At 41.3% G+C, this 13,801-nt stretch overlaps 1 protein-coding gene across 1 annotated transcript in view; it reads right to left on the bottom strand.

Annotated features, from left to right (window-relative positions):
• Positions 1-13,801, bottom strand: part of SCN4B (sodium voltage-gated channel beta subunit 4) — a 201,628-nt gene that overhangs the window by 49,986 nt on the left and 137,841 nt on the right. The window contains exon 2 of the mRNA XM_085647419.1: positions 5,969-6,141. Coding sequence (XP_085503545.1) covers positions 5,969-6,141 — 173 coding nt within the window. The remainder of the gene's footprint in view (positions 1-5,968; positions 6,142-13,801) is intronic.

The following is a 13,801-nucleotide window of genomic DNA, read 5'->3' as shown; positions in this document are numbered from 1 at the left end:
GTTGCGGGCCAGGAAGGCGAAGATGAACCATATAAGGGCCCACGAGGAATGCCTACCGAGGGTGGGGGTCAGCAGGAGCAGGAGGAAAAGCCTGCGAAAATGCACGCCAGCGAATGGGTGGTGTGCTCTGAATCGCCCAGTGCGGTAGCAGGGGAGTGGAGAAGGGAAAGGTAATGAGCAAGGGTACGGGGACACCTGCACAATTGATCTCTTCACATGAAAGTCCACCCACCTACACCGGAATGCGGGCATCGCAGCCACAATGGAATTGGGAGACGGGGCAGCAGAGACAGGACACAACACAAAAGACCAGTAGACCAGTAGAAAGAGTGGCTCAAACAGTGCCCTTTTGGATCACCTCAGGCCCACTGGTAACAGGTGATTGGTCAGTGTGCTGGGGATACCTCATGGCTGGGGCACTGGGAGTAGGCGATTGGCCAGTGTCCTGGGGATGCCTCATGGAAGGGGCACTGGGAGCATCACGATTGGTCAGCATGGGTCAGGTTCAGGCGGACACAGCCCTTGCAGTCCAGGCTGGACCTGACGGCCACCCACACATATCGCGGTAGCAAGGGAAGCCTAGAAGCTGCAAATACTAGACACCTACTAAGGGGCCATCACGCAGAGCTGTGACAAGTCATGCTGGCAAAGTAGCAGCATAGACAATCACTGTGTAAATACTGTACAAGTATGCTTTAGGGTTTACAATGACCAAGTAATGTGTTTATGATAAATAATGTGTTATTCAAGATATAATAAACTGCGGGCGATTTGCTCCATACGTACGTGGTATCAGTGTATTCAATAAAATATGGGAGGAGCAGGTCGGCCGGGAGGGACAAGGACCACTCGCACGTCTGGGAGGGTTTTGGATTCTTCTTTGATGATACTCTGCCACCTTCACCGCAGATAGATAAAGTCATGTCAGCCTTCTTTAGTCATGTGAATATTCTCAGTTTACATGTTTCCTTACATCTCTTCATCAGTTCACTGTTCATTTATCGAAGCATGGTGGGTTCTAGATGAGACTAGGGCGGTGCTTTGTATACGGGCCTGTCTGATTATCCACTTCAGCAACTTCAGTTGGTGCAGAACTGTGCGGCTCGACTATTACTCAACCTTCCTCATTCCGCTCACATTTCTAATCATTTATGTTCGCTGCACTGGATTCAGTATTTGTCTGGAGTCCCTATATAATCTTTGACCTGCGTTCATCTCTCAGTTATTTTCATGGCATTCTCCTTCATGAATTCTGCGACCTTCTTCAGTTTTTCAGCATAAAATCTCCAGTGGGAAATCTGTGCTAGTCAAGTAGCTGCTAGGTTTAATTCAATTCCCATGCATTTCCATAGCCAGATTAAAATGTTGGTCTCCAGGAAACACCAGAAAAATTGCTTGTTAACTCAGTGAATCCCTGTTATAATGCAGCTCTGTTGGTTCCTTTCAGAGCCAGGACACTCGTGGGTATTCGTGCGCTACAAAACTCAAAATAAAAAAATAAAGAGGAGAGCAGAATGCAGCACACAATAAAGATATTTCTGCTGATTATGCCTCATCTGGGGAGCAGTATATTTTTGGTTCATTGCCAGGTTTACAAGGTCTTGTAAATCTGGGAACGCGTAAAAAACCATGGGAGTTGCGTGGGAACAGCCACGGAATGCCATGGAATGCCTACCCAGGGCAGAACACTGCAAGGCAGCGATTTGCGTTGCATTACTCAAGATTTTTGGAGCCACTCAAAGCCATGCAAAGTGGCTTTGCATAGCTTAAAAATCTGACTTAAGGTTTGTGTCGCTCTTGCACCATGTTGCTTTGTGTAAGAGCAATGCAACAGGGTCATAAATATGGCCCATAGTTTGCCCCCCTCTACATACCTTTCTAGACACATGCCTTTCACAGTCTTTCTAGACATTGAACACAGCCTTTCTACTCACTGAGTGCACTCACTCCACACACTGAATACAGTCTCTAGGTGCATTATTTTGGGGCGGTGGTTGAGGGGGAATGCACATGCTCAAAACTATAGCATGGGGCTGCTGGTAAAACTTTTTTTAAAAGCTGTTTTCATGGAGAGGCTGACCAATAGTGAAGAGGAGTTGCTACCCGGCTAATTGGTTCACTGACACAACTTCGATGTAAAAATTGTCGATGTAAAAATATCGAGTAAAAAATATAGACAACAAAAATATCGACTCCTATACATAAACAGGCAAGTACAAAAATATCGACTAAAAAAAGTCTAGATGTAAAAAATATAGATGTATATAATATCAATTTTTATATAAATATAAAATAATATATACATTTTAAATATACCAAATATTAAATATAATTTTAACAAAATAAAATACATTTAATATACATTAAAAAAATATAATAAATAAACTTAATAAAAAAAGAAACGCATACAAATAATAATTTATACATATATATTTACTTTAAAACAATTCATAAACCATTATTATTAATGTATGTTAAAAGTGAAAAATAATATACAAAATAATATATATTATTGATTTAAAATAAAAAAAAAAACTAAAATCTATAATAAATTGAAACATTAAAGTATTAAAAATTATTTAAACTTCAATTTCACAATACAATCAGTGCAACAGTAGGGAAAGTTGGGTAGCAAAGGGGTAAAAAACCCTATTCCCACTCCAGTGAGTGCAAAAGTAGGGTAAGTGTTGGATAGCAGAGGAATTAAATTTACCATACCAACTCCAGTGAGTGCAACAGTAGGGAAAGTGTTGGATAGCGGAGGGGTAAACATTACTATTCCCACTCCAGTGAGTGCAACAGTAGGGAAAGTGCTGGATAGCAGAGGGTACAATATTACTATTACCACTCCAAAGAGTGCAACAGTAAGGAAAGTGTTGGATAGTGGAGGGGTAAACAATAATAATCCCACTCTAAAGAGTGTAAAAGTAGGGAAGGTGTTGGATAGCAGAGGGGTAAAAATTACGATTCCCACTCCAGTGAATGCAACAGTAGGGGAAGTGCTGGATAGCGGAGGGGTAAAAATTACTATTTCCACTCCAGTGAGTGCCAAAGTAGGGAAAGTTTGGATAGCGGAGGGATAAAAATTACTATTCCAACTCCAGTGAGTGCAAAAAATTGGGAAAGTGTTGGATAGCAAAGGGGTAAAATTTACTATTCCCGCTCCAGTGAGAGCAAAAGTAGAGAAAGTGTTGGATAGCGGAGGGGCAAAAATTACTATTCCCACTCCAAAGAGTGCAACAGTAGGGAAAGTGTTGGATAGCGGAGGGGTAACAATTACTTTTCCCACTCCACTGAATGCAACTGTAGGATAAGTGTTGGATAGCAGGGGGGTCAAAAATGTTATTCCCACTCCGGTAAATGCAACAGTAGGGAAAGTGTTGGATAGTGGAGGGGTAAAAATTACTATTTACACTACACTGAATGCAACAGTAGGATCAGTGTTGAATAGCGGAGGGATAAACATTTTCATTCCAAATCCGGTGAATGCAACAGTAGGGATAGTGTTCGATAGCGGAGGGGTAAAAATTACTTTATCCCCTCCAGTTAATGCAACAGTAGAGAAAGTGCTGGATAGTGGAGGGATAAAATTACTATTCCAACTCCAGTGAGTGCAACAGTAGGGAAAGTGCTGGATAGCGGAGGGGTACAATTTACTATTCCCACTCCGGTGAGTGCAACATTAGGGAAAGAGACAAAAATTACTATTCAGACTCAAACAGTTAAAACTAAAATAAAAAAATATTTAAAAAAAAGAAAAATCTAATATATTAAATATATATAAAAAGAAAACATATTATAATATTAATCACATATAATAAAAAACCTACAAATAATATATCAAATAAAATAATAAAGAAATGTATAAAGAATAATTCTTTTCAACTAGAAAATATTTACAAACAAAAAAATTAATCAGTACATAAATATATGTATTATATTTCCTACCATATAACACCACATCAATAACAAAACACTTCAACATTTATAATTACATTTACTTCCATAATTAACATAATTAATAATCAATTAAAAAATATTATTAATAAAAAAATATTAATAAACATTAATTGACTACACACACCTTATCACTATAATATCCACAACACACACCTAAATTAACTATAAAATAATAAAACACAATTAAAAACTTATTTTCAAATTAAAAACTATTACTATTAACACCCAATAATAAAGTAATTAAAATGTATTAATGCCCACCCTTTACCGCTATAAAAGTAAAAACAACACACACAAAAATAAACATTTACCCCAAATAAATATCAAATAATTAACATTAATTAACAACTATGGGCCCGATTACGATCTCGCCAGGAAAGCTCTCTGTACGGCTCGGATCCGGAGTGCTTTCTGAGCGAAACGTGCTCTGGGAGTCCGAACGAGTGAGTACGATGTATCCGTATGCTGACGGACTCGGTAAACTCGGACTCCCATTGAACTCTATGGAAGCCTCTGTACAGACCCATACACAGGCTCCCATAGCAAAAGGGGTGGGTGGGGAAAAGCGTACACGCTGTGGCAGGCACCTTGGGGGACCCATGGGCACCCCCTGTGACAGATTCGGTGGGCCCCGGGTGAAGCGGGGCCTGCAACGGCCCCCCAAAGTATGATTCCTACAGGCGGTTCGTCTCGCTGAGACTGATTCGATGGGGCTGTCCGAATCATGCATCGTACTTGCTTGGTCAGAAATCGGCTCCATTGTGCGGCACAATTCGGTTACGAACGAGTCGCACGGACAGGATCGGGTTCGGAAACGATTCAGTCGATGCGTACGCGATCTTCTCTTCGTACTTGGTCGTTCGTACTTGTGTATGATTCGATCAGAAACAAGGCCTAGAACTCGGGTCCGGTAAAGCCAAATCCGATTGGGAGGCCTTCCTAGTGAGATTGGAATCGGGCCCTATATAAGGCCCTATATATTAACTAATTAAATACAAATTACTTCCCACCCTTTACTCCTAAACACACCACAACACACGCCTAAAATTAATTACACAATTACCATAATTAATGACCAATTAATCAATTAACAACCAATTATTTATTAATTAATTAATAATAAATTACTTTACACATTTACCACTATAACATCTCAATTAAACAAATATCAATAAATAAAAAATAATCAATAAATGTAATATATTTACATTACTTCCGACCCTATTCCCCTATAAACCCACAACCCGCTATGGAACTAAAAACGCAAAATTCAAATAAAAAAAAATAATAACTACTAAAAATATAACACATATATTGAAAATAAAAACAATTCTTATCCCAAAAAAATATATCACATACATATAAAATATATACCAAAATACAGAACATTAATTAAAAAAACAATATTTTCAACAACTATATTTTTGCAAAAGATATTAAACACTTCGATATTTTTAAAATCGATATTACTTACCTTAAGTCGATATACTTGACCACGATATTCTTGCTGTCGATTTTCCTGAACCACTATATTAGATATTTCCGCAACTCAATATTTTTTACTCAATATTCTGTCTCTCCACCCGGCTAATTGTTGCTTTTTAGATCTGGTGTTAGCTAAGGCCTTCTGATTGTAATGAAATTATACTTTAAATATATTTACTTCTTGGGGCTTTCAGCCTGCTCTCTTCTTTCATAACACTGGTAGTGTGTCATTCACTTGTTTTCCTCACACCACAGAATATAAGATGGGGTACAAGGTCTAACCACTTCACCCAAGGGCGTACTTATCTGAGAGTGACGGCATTGTAATCTTGCACAATGGGCACTTACACACAAAAAGAAGTACCCCTTGGCCAATTATATTACGGGAACTGCACAGGAAGCGGACAGTAACTTATCCAAGTAAATATAAGCAATTCACACACAGTTAAAACTCTACTAGGAAGAAGTGGTGTGCTGCTATAGGGAGTATGTTTAGTGTTTTCATGCTGGCATATTATCTCACCACATTGTAGGTGTCGGTGCTGTTGTACGTCCACCAGAATTCGACATTTTCAAACCCAATGCAGGTGGCGAAGATACAGGGCAGGAGTACATCTGTGCCATTCTTGGCTGTCACTATGTTGGTCTTCCCCACCGACACCTCGAGTCCAGGGGCGCCGGGGATGAAGAAGAGACCTGGGTCAAAGGCAAGCAGGAGTTGTTAAGAGCCTGTGAGCATCCCACTACTGATATATAAGCACAAGAACAGTATACAGCTCAAAACTCAACTCAAAAGGAATATTACAACTGGGTGCTGGTATACAAAGATTCCAAACAATTAATCGATGGAAATCTAAGAGCCAGCTCTTCTTACCCAACAAGTGTGTGCCTAGGATGCAGAGTATTCCATGATGTTGAAGGTTTGCCATTACAAAATCGATAAACTGTTGACGAATCAGTTTGGAACTCATTCCGAAGACACAAGTCCTACCCAAACCAGTGCTTATTTTGAGCCAGTGGATTTCAGTGCTCGACACCGCCACGTAATTGTGAGCACTGGAGCCTGTGATAGTCTGTCACAAGGTGCGCCTATCTGGCTAATTTGGAGAGGACCGCTACAACAGTTAATTATTAACTCAATATACATTAAAAATTAATATTACCTGCCACCCAAGCTATACTTATAGCTTTGGGGGGCTGAAATAGTCCGAATTGTCACACTTGTAAGAGTGTGAATGTTAGCGCTTGTGTTATTATTATCATTGGCCGCATGGCAGGAGCGATGTGTGGTGCAAGCTGCAATGGCCGCCTTAAGAGAGCTCTGGTTATTTATTTTTTTGCAAATTAAACAGGTCCCAAACTGCTCAGAACCAACCCCGCTAAAATCTTGTGTATTCGCTTACATGATGATCAAAAGTAAATGCTGATTCAGGTAAGAATTATTTTCAGGTAAGAAACTTCGGGGTGCATTTGGTAACGCTTTCACTGATGCATCAAAACACAATATTGCACTTGTGAGACTTTATAATGTAAATTGGTGCAACTGTTTGCGTTGATATCTGTCCTATGAGCTCCCACACAAATCTTTAAGTCTACACCCATGTTTTTACAAAAGGGAACTAAAATGATACTGCTAGTGTTATGGAGCTCAGCTTGCAGTCCCTGGGTGGCTGTCTGCGGACGAACGCCCCAACACACCTTATGGTGTGTTACATTCGCCAACAGCCTCTTAGCAGAGTGGCTCCCCCAGGCAAACTACAGGGATATACCATATTTCTAATGTCAGTTTCGCTCTACTGTGCAACTAAACTGGAATTAGATATTTGCTGTGTAGTAATAAATGTGTGAATGCGAGTTTTTTTTATAATAGTTACCACCGACCCAATATCACATGTTTTAAATAACATGTGATATTGTGCTAAGTTTATTTTCACTGCCATGGTGAAAATTTTAGTGAAAAGGTAAAGTTTTATACAAAAAAACACTGAAATTCACCAGATATAGTTATCTCTTGTAACTATAACTTGTTCCCTAAAGTAACTATTACCACGCACAGTATTGTTATGAATGATGTCCTTTCAGATGTTGCAGTGATGTTATCAGTGATGTCATTAAACATGTTATGAGTGATGTAATATGTGAGGTAATTGGCAGTGCATGAAAAAAGCACCAGTAATAGTTATTTTAGGGCACAAGTTATAGTTACTAGCTATAACTAGAGTACATTGTCTTTGAACATTTCACCTAACTATATCATTATTTTAACCTTTGTGCTTTTCAGTGAAATACCATGGTTTTGTTTAATGGCAAGAAAGATGTAATTAAAATTCCTAACTATAACAGCACTTCACCCTTGGTTTATTTCAGTGAATTTCTAGGTTTTCTTTTAACATAAAGTAATATTTTATTACCATATTGAAAAAAAGAACCTTCACAGGTTTCTTTCTAAGTGGATTTATTCCTTATAGCATCTGCAGCATGGAGCATCATCAACAACCACCAGTGCTCTCCTCAACTGTCCCCACCTAGAATTCTCAAAGGGAGAATTCTACATACTAGCTAGACATCAGTCTCCATGACCACACTAGGCATATCTACACACCTCTCCCTTATACAGCACAAAACAAAATAGAATATCATATATACAATGGGAAATAATAATGGTGCAATAATATCAGTAAAAAAATTGGAATTTTGTGAATGAACAATGTGGATTACATGTTAGAAATTCTTTATAAATAGAATAAAAGAACTTCAAGGTTGATACACCTTGCAAATATTTCCCAAACTCCAAGTAGTCCCATCATCTAGCTCCACAACATTACGTTTCACATCCTTAACTTGAATTGGACCCATAACTTCTTCACACCCTTCCTCTAATTGTAAGCACCTACCATTCTCTTGTCCTCTCTCCACTTTTTCTTTCACCTCATTCCGATCAACCCAAACCTTGTCCTTTTTGCACAGCCATATGGGACATTCCCTCTTTTCTGGTTCTCTTCCTTTAAGGGACACAAATGGAGGTACACCTGTGGCAGAATGAGTGATGACCCTATGTGTCCACATCGTCTTCCTCAATTCTTGTCTCCAGGACAGCCCATTGACGAGAGACAACTGAATGTTTTCCATTATAATGCGGTTGACCCTTTCTACCAAGCCATTCGCCTGAGGCCTAAAAAGAACCACCCTTTCATGAGAAATGGCCATCCTTTTCAGATAATCTTCCATCTCCTTAGAAACAAATTGTATTCCATTATCAGTAGGCCTGGGTGGTAAATTCCGTTTCGCTCGCGGAATTTACGAAATGTAGGTAATTTTGCGTTCTGCGGAGAATGCGGAATTACCCAAAATTCTGCGTTCCGTGGCTTCGCGAAATTTTTTGCTCGTTTGCGTTCTCAAAATGCGTGTTCGCAAGATATTTCCCCTCGAGCAAGCAAACAGCATTCGCGAACAGGGACAAAGCATCGCGAACAAGCAATTCCGTGTGTTCGCAGAATTTCTACGTGCTCGCGGAGATTTTTTACCATTTCACGGAGCTTTGCATAGCGCGACTACGCAAATTACGCCCACCCTTAATTATCAGACACTAAGGATGCAGGAAAACGTTCATCTAGAAATACTCTCTACAAGACTCCTATTACGCTTGTAGTGTTTATCTCAGCCATGGTCTCCACCACAAACCACTTGGAATGGTAATCTACTAATTCAAGGCTAAATCTATCCTAATATCTCAGCTTTCCCACAGGACCAATGAAATCAATGGCTAATCTCACCCAAGGTCTTGACGAAAAGATTGTGCAAACCAAAGGAGGTTGCAGAACAACTTTTGATTTGTCGCCATTTGCACAACTTTGACAATTTTCCACTATAGCTTACACATCATTGTCCAATTCAGGCCACCAAAATGACTCTCTGACCCTACGTTTGGACATACCATGTCCAGGATGTCCTTCATGAACAATATCTAGAACACGCTTGCTCACTCCCTCAGAAGGTACCAACTGCCCTCTCCTCTTGACCTCACCTTCACTTATGGTTAACTCATCTCTAACTTAAAAAAGTTCCCAACCTTGGACAATCTTCAATTCTACTTTCAATAGTACAGGATCACACTCCCTTGCTCTTTCCCATTCCTCCGAGGACAAAGCCATCTCACCCTTATTGATATTATTCTTTTTAACAATATCACTCCAGACCTCATTACAACTTTCATCTAAAGGCATTCTCGACAGATAGTCAGCAATCACATTTTTCTTAACTCTAACATTCTCGAATACAAAATTGAATTCCATGACAGATAGTAACCACCTAGAAATCCGGGGTGGAACATTTCCTTCCAACCCTCTTCCACCTTTAAATATGAATATTATAGGTTTATGATCCGTACGGACCTTGAAAGGAAGTCCCGACAAATAAGATCTAAAATGATTTATGCCCCAAGGACAAGCCAAAGCCTCTCTCTCGATGACCGAGTATAATTTCTCAGCACCTTGCAATCTCCTAGATGCAAAACCTATAATTCATTCCTTGCCATTCACCACTTGTGACAACACTGCACCAATTCCTATTCCACTTGCGTCAGTAGTCAAATATTTCCTCCCAGTAACCTCAAAACTTCCCAAAGTAGGTGCTTCAGACATAGCCCTCTTGATCAAATCAAATGCTCTCTTACAGTCATCATTCCATTTGAACATTACATTTTTCTTCATCACCATTCTCAACGGTTCTACAAGTTGAGAAAAACTTTCCACATATTTAGCACAGTATTCCGCTAACCCTAAAAAAGGACCCGAGTTCATCTTTGTTAGATGGCTCAGGTGCCAGAGTTATAGCTTTTATAGTGCTTTTCTTGGGTGTTATACAATCAGAACGCACATCATGTCCCAAGTAATCCGCTCGTTCTTTTTTTAGCAGACATTTCTCTTTTCTAATCCTTAAATAATATTTTTCCAATCTACTCACAACTTTCTCAAACAGCCTATCATGGTCAGAAACATCCTTCCCAGCAATCAAGATGTTATCTTGAAAACACCATACTTGCTTCATGTCCCCAAAAATGTTTTCCATTGCTCTCTAAAAAATGGCCGAAGCTGATGCTAACCCAAAAGGCATCCTTTTGTATATGAATGCACCTAAAGGGGTAGCAAATGAAGTTAAATGTTTGGATGTTTCATGTAACTTGAACTGATGATACGCAGCCAACTTATCTAAGGCACTGAAAATACGTGCCTCTCCCATGGTAGATAAATTTTTTGATATATTTGGAAGTGGTTGTCTATCTACCCAAATGTTCTTTTTCAGGTCATGCAAGTCTATGCAAAGATGGATTTTCCCACCCTCCTTCGGGGCTATTACAATTGGAGCCAACCATTCTGATGCCTCAATAGGCTCTATAATCTCTTGTTTCAATAAGCTCTCAACCTCTTGACGTAAAGGTTCTAACATTAAATTTGGAACATTCCTTATCTTATGTACAACTGATATCGCATCATCCTTCAAGTTTATCTTATGCAAAAATCCTCTCAATAAACTCAACCTGGAGTCAAAGACCGCATCCACAAACAGCCACAGGGAATAGACCCTGCCAGCTGCAGAGGGGCCCTGCTCAGGCGAAGGCACCCCCTCACATTGTAAACCAAGCACCCTGCCCTCAGGATTGATAGGGCCTGCCTTAGGGGTGACTGATAGGTTTATATGTGTGTGTATGGTGAGATATAGGAACCTATACCTCAGTGAGGAGTGCTAACACTACCTCACCCAGGCTGCAGTAGCAGGCCTGTGGTGTCAGATTTAGTCTGCTTCCCAGGGGTGGCATAATACATGCTTCAGCCCCTGGTAGGCCTGTGAAGTACCTATGCCCTTGGTACCTAAGGTACCATATACTAGGGGCTCATAAGGTACCACAGTATCCAATCACTAGTGCATCTGATATGCACTCCAAGTTGTTTAGAGAGAACAGAGAGACTGGGGCCCTGATTAGCAGGGGCCCAGCCAGACTATAGCCAGAAACCAGTGTTAACATCAGAAAAAAGTCGGGGCAGCATAAGTGCAGATCCTACTCTCCTACACAACCCCTCCCCTCCAAACGCAGGGACACTAAACTAACCTTGACCAGTTGAGTCTTCGTGTTCTAAGTGGAAATACCTTGAGAGTCCATCTGCATTGGCATGTTGGGTCCCAGGTCTATGTTCCACTGTATAGTCCATCTCCTGTAGGGAAATGAACCACCTTAGCAGTTTAGGATTGTCACCTTTCATCTGTTTGAGCCATAGGAGGGGCTTGTGGTCAGTCTGAACTATGAAGTGAGTGCCAAACAAGTATGCCTTCAGCTTCTTCAGGGCCCACACCACAGCAAAGGCCTCCCTCTCTATAGCTGACCAACGTTTCTCTCTAGGGGTCAGCCTTCTGCTTAGAAAAGCTACTGGCTGGCCTTGACCTTCATCATTCAGTTGAGACAGTACAGCTCCCACACCCAGCTCAGAAGCATCTGTATGGACAATGAACTTTTTTGTGTAGTCTGGACTCTGTAAGATGGGAGCAGCGCACATGGCCTGCTTCAGGTCATCAAATGCCTTTTGACAGCTAGCTGTCCACTGAACCTTTTTTGGCATTTTCTTAGAGGTAAGATCATTTAAGGGGGTCACTATAGATCCATATCCCTTAACAAACCTCCTATAATACCCAATCAGGCCTAAAAAGGCTCTCACCTGTGTCTGGGTGGTTGGAGCTCCCCATTCCATTATGGTCTGGATTTTGCTCTGCAATGGTTGAACCTGGCCTCCACCTACAAGGTGGCCCAGGTACACAACCTGGCTCTGCCCTATCTGGCACTTAGTGGCCTTGATAATGAGGCCTGCATTTTGCAGGACCTCTAAAACATTTCTGAGATGGACCAGGTGATCCTGCCAGGTGGAACTAAAGACAGCAATATCATCTAGATAAGCTGAGCAATCAGTTTCCATACCTGTCAGAACTTTATTCACCAACCTCTGAAAAGTGGCAGGTGCATTTTTCAAACCAAAGGGCATCACCACAAAGTGGTAGTGCCCACCAGGGGTTGAAAATGCTGTTTTGGCCTTGGCATCATCAGCTAACTTGATTTGCCAGTAGCCAGCTGTTAGGTCAAATGTACTCAGATATTTGGCTGAGGCCAAAGTATCAATGAGCTCATCTGCTCTGGGAATTGGATAGGCATCAGTCCTGGTGACTGTATTGAGGCCTCTGTAGTCAACACAAAACCTCATTTCTTTCTTACCACCCTGGGTATGAGGTTTAGGCCCAAGGACTACTGGACTAGCCCAAGGGCTATCTGAAGGCTCAATCACACCTAGTTCCAACATTTTCTGGACTTCAGTCCTGATACAGTCCCTGACATGGTCAGGTTGCCTGTTTACTCTTGACAGGCAGACTGTCTCCAGTGTCCACCTCATGGGTGCGCCAGGAAGTCTGACTAGGGGTCAGGCTAAACATATGTCTGAACTGCTGCAGAACTTGTCTGCATTCAGTTTGCTGATGGTCAGTGAGGCTGCTTGCCAAAGCAACACCATCTACTGACCCATCATCAGGGTTCTGTGAGAGCAGGTCGGGGAGAGGGTCACTCTCCTCCTCCTGTTCCTCATCAGTTACCATGAGCAAGCCCATGTCAGCCCTGTCAACATATGGTTTTAATCTGTTGACATGGAGCACCCTAAGGGGGCTCCTGGGAGTTCCAAGATCCACCAGACAGGTGACTTCTCCCTTTTTCTCAATAATGTTATGGGGGCCACTCCATTTGTCTTGGAGAGCTGCTGGGGCCACAGGCTCCAACACCCACACTTTCTGTCCTGGCTGATGGACAGTCAGTACAGCCTTTTGGTCATGCCAAGCTTTTTGTAGTTCTTGGCTTGCCTCCAGGTTTTTGGTTGCCTTCTTCATGTACTCAGCCATCCGGGAGCGGAGACCAAGTACATAGTCCATCACATCCTGTTTGGGAGGTTTGAGAGGTAACTCCCAGCCCTCCTTCTCCAAACATAATGGAGCTCTGACAGGGTTCCCAAACAGAAGTTCAAAAGGGCTGTAGCCAATCCCCTTCTGTGGGACCTCCCTGTATGCAAACAGAAGGCAGGGAAGTAAAAGGTCCCATTTTCGCCTACGCTTTTCTGGGAGGCCTTTAATCATTCCCTTTAGGGTTTTGTTGAACCTTTCAACTAACCCATTGCATTGTGGGTGATAGGGAGAAGTGAACTTGTAGTTTACACCACACTCCTTCCACATTGCAGTTAGATACCCTGGCATGAAGTTTGTAACTCTGTCAGATATAACCTCTTTAGGGAAACCCACTCTGGAGAAAACTCCAATGAGGGCTCTTGCCACCACA

The sequence above is a fragment of the Triturus cristatus genome, chromosome 3_2, assembly GCF_964204655.1.
Source record: "Triturus cristatus chromosome 3_2, aTriCri1.1, whole genome shotgun sequence".
In the NCBI taxonomy this organism is placed as follows: Eukaryota; Metazoa; Chordata; class Amphibia; order Caudata; family Salamandridae; genus Triturus; species Triturus cristatus.
This window is presented reverse-complemented; position numbering and strand designations above follow the sequence as displayed.